The 2882-nt window shown below is 26.4% G+C and overlaps 1 protein-coding gene across 1 annotated transcript in view; it reads left to right on the forward strand.

Annotated features, from left to right (window-relative positions):
- LOC106677064 (rab GTPase-binding effector protein 1) overlaps positions 1 to 2882 on the forward strand; it is a gene marked incomplete in the record, with an annotated part of 26305 nt that overhangs the window by 13053 nt on the left and 10370 nt on the right. Inside the window, 1 exon segment of the mRNA XM_067050395.1 lies at positions 1655 to 1800. Coding sequence (XP_066906496.1) covers positions 1655 to 1800 — 146 coding nt within the window.

Here is a 2882-nt window from a genome sequence, read left to right on the forward strand (position 1 = left end):
ATAATATGTAACTAATATTAAAAATATCATTTACCAATAGAAAATTATTTATTTTTATCAAGTTTTTCATCATTAGCAATGAAGGTTAGTTTCAAAATAACTGCTCAATTATTGTTTTTGATGAAGTATTACGAGATATATATATATATAGCATACCAGAAAAAAAAAAAAAAAAAAAAAAACACTAAGCAATTATATGAATGTACACTTTATAACACTGGGAGTGCGGTAGCCATGGGTAAAGTGCGTAGCTACCAACTCTTAAGAACCGAGTTCGAAGGGTAGAAAATTGTTTTCTGTTACACTGTAGCCGTGAGTCAACTCCTGTAGGTTCTGAAGCCCTCCTGGGGTCTACCCAGCCTCCTTAATTGGGGAAAAATCGGGCATTCGAGCGTAATTCTGACCAAATCACCTCCTTGCATAACCGTTGATCTAGTAACAGTCCTTACAAAGTACTGAAACCCTGACCCTCCATGGTTTGTAGTGGTACAGGTTTAAATTTGATTCTTTATATCATTGTATATTATTAATAAATTTAACAATTATAAACTTTTTGGTAGGCAGTGTAAATTATGTTAATATACATTAAAAAAAAAAATAATAATAAAAAGAGTTAGCAACATGAAACATTTAATACAAATAATTAATAATAATGGAAACCAAACAAAATATGATCAGTGAATGTGATTTAGTCATGACTTATAAGATTGCCTATTCTTTTGGAATATTCGTTTAAATAATAACTATGTTGATACAACTATAGCCAATAAATAGATGTTGATATAACAATAGCCAAAATGTGTACATAAATATGTGTTTATTTTTATAAAAATATGTAATTAAAACATATAAATGTTTCATTTAAAAAAAATTCAAAAATGGGATAATTCAACTTGAAAAAACCTTAAAATAAACAAAATACTGTATACAACTTTTTAATTTGTTAACCTTTATTAAAGGTTTTGATAAAGAAAAAATTATATTTAATTGTAATTGTTATATTAAGTTGCCATCCTCATTTTTCTCATCAATAATATGAGATGCATGTTTAGATTCAGCGTTGACAATCGTGTCACAAAATTGAATAGTATTGACCAAACAAATATGTAATAGATGCTTATAGTACTTGAAAGTAATAAAATCCCTAGAATTAATCTGAGCATTTTTTTTTTTCAGTTTAGATGTTAATCATATATTTTGTTGGTCATCGCACGATTTTTATATGAAACATTTTTCTTGAAGACAATTTTTTGCGGTGTATCACTGGAATCTATGTAATTTTTATCTGTGAATTGATTTTTGTTTTCTAATTTAAAAAAAGTTTAGAATAAAAAGAAAATGCCAAGTATAGGCTAAAATATGTACTTATTTGAAAAATACAAAAAAATAATGCAAAAATAGTTAAATATTTAAATATATGTATAATACAATTTTTGAAAATATAATGAAATGTTCCTAGGTAGTATAAAAATGTATATAGAAGTTGTAGAAAAAGAAATATGTGAAACATACAAATCTCATTCCTAGCAATAGAATTATTCGCAAAATTAAACAATTCATCTTAATTCTACTTTTCCTATGATTCTTTTTTTTTTTTTCTAATAATACTGCTCTGTTTGTTTAGACTTAAGTACTATATACGACAATGCTCTAGGTAACCGAACTTCAGCAGAAACTTGAAGTGAGTGAAAGTTCTCTTAGTGAACTGCGTAAAACGTATTTCAAAGCTAAGGAAGAAATATCTAAGCAGTTTTCTAGGCTGTCTGAAGAAAGGAAGACGACGCAAGAGAAATTGGAAAAGTAAAGTATTAATGATATTTAATATAATTGTGATAAATTTTTACCAATGAAGGTGACTGTGATAAATAATTTTTATTTTTATTTTAATGTGAAAATTTTCTAATTAGGGTAATTTGTTGGATTGACCTGGGCAGAATAGCCTGCATGAAGTTGGTTTTTAAATGATTTACTTCAATTATAGAACTTAATTAACTTTTAAGATTATCCCTGAGAATGGCCGAAACTTTGGACTTATAAATAGAATAAAAATGTTTTGAGACTAAAATGGATACAATTTTATTGATAAATAAATAAATTTATTGATATCCATCGTTCATCTATAGAATGTCAATAAGTCTTTTCTTTTTTTTTAAATATAGAAATGTGTTCAAAAATCTATTGCAACCCTTCCTCCCATTTTTTCTGAGAATTTTTAAATGAAACTTAATTGGCCTTAGTTCAGATAAATTAAGTTTTTCGGTAGTGCAATTAATTTCATAACATCTTCCAGTTCTTCTCAAACACACTTAACTTTAAAATTTGCAATGGTTAGGGGTATTTCTAATGAAAAATTCTAATGTTCTAATAATTTTAATATTGGTAATTGTTCTGGTCCAAAGTGTCCTGAAAACATAAATTACTAAAAACTGTAAAAAAAATTTTTTAAAATGGGTCAAATTTTTGTTTATTTTCTGAAATGTGAAAAGTTTTTTAAATATTCCAAGTATAATGTTTATAAATTGTTAATTTTTAGATTGTTAATCATGAGAGATAGTTGTCTTCTACGAGGAGAAGATAGTTGGGGAGTGCGGTCAAAATATAACACAAATAAGTCGAAATAACTTATTTAATTGTGCTAACGTTTCGGCCAGAATTCAGTCGTCATCAGTCTTATAAATCTTACCACTTGGCAGTAAGATTTCAAGCTAACAGCCCTGATGAAAGCTTGAAATTCTGGCCAAAACATTGGCACGATTAAATAAGTTATTTCTACTTATTTGTGTTATATTTTTAGATTGTTAATTTAATCAATTTTTTTTATTAGTTTTTTCGTTATATGATGAATTACTTATAGTAATGTAATAATTATTATATATCATTAT

The sequence above is a fragment of the Halyomorpha halys genome, unplaced genomic scaffold (genome assembly GCF_000696795.3).
Source record: "Halyomorpha halys isolate HHAL.00 unplaced genomic scaffold, Hhal_1.1 Scaffold85.1, whole genome shotgun sequence".
Classification (NCBI taxonomy): Eukaryota; Metazoa; Arthropoda; class Insecta; order Hemiptera; family Pentatomidae; genus Halyomorpha; species Halyomorpha halys.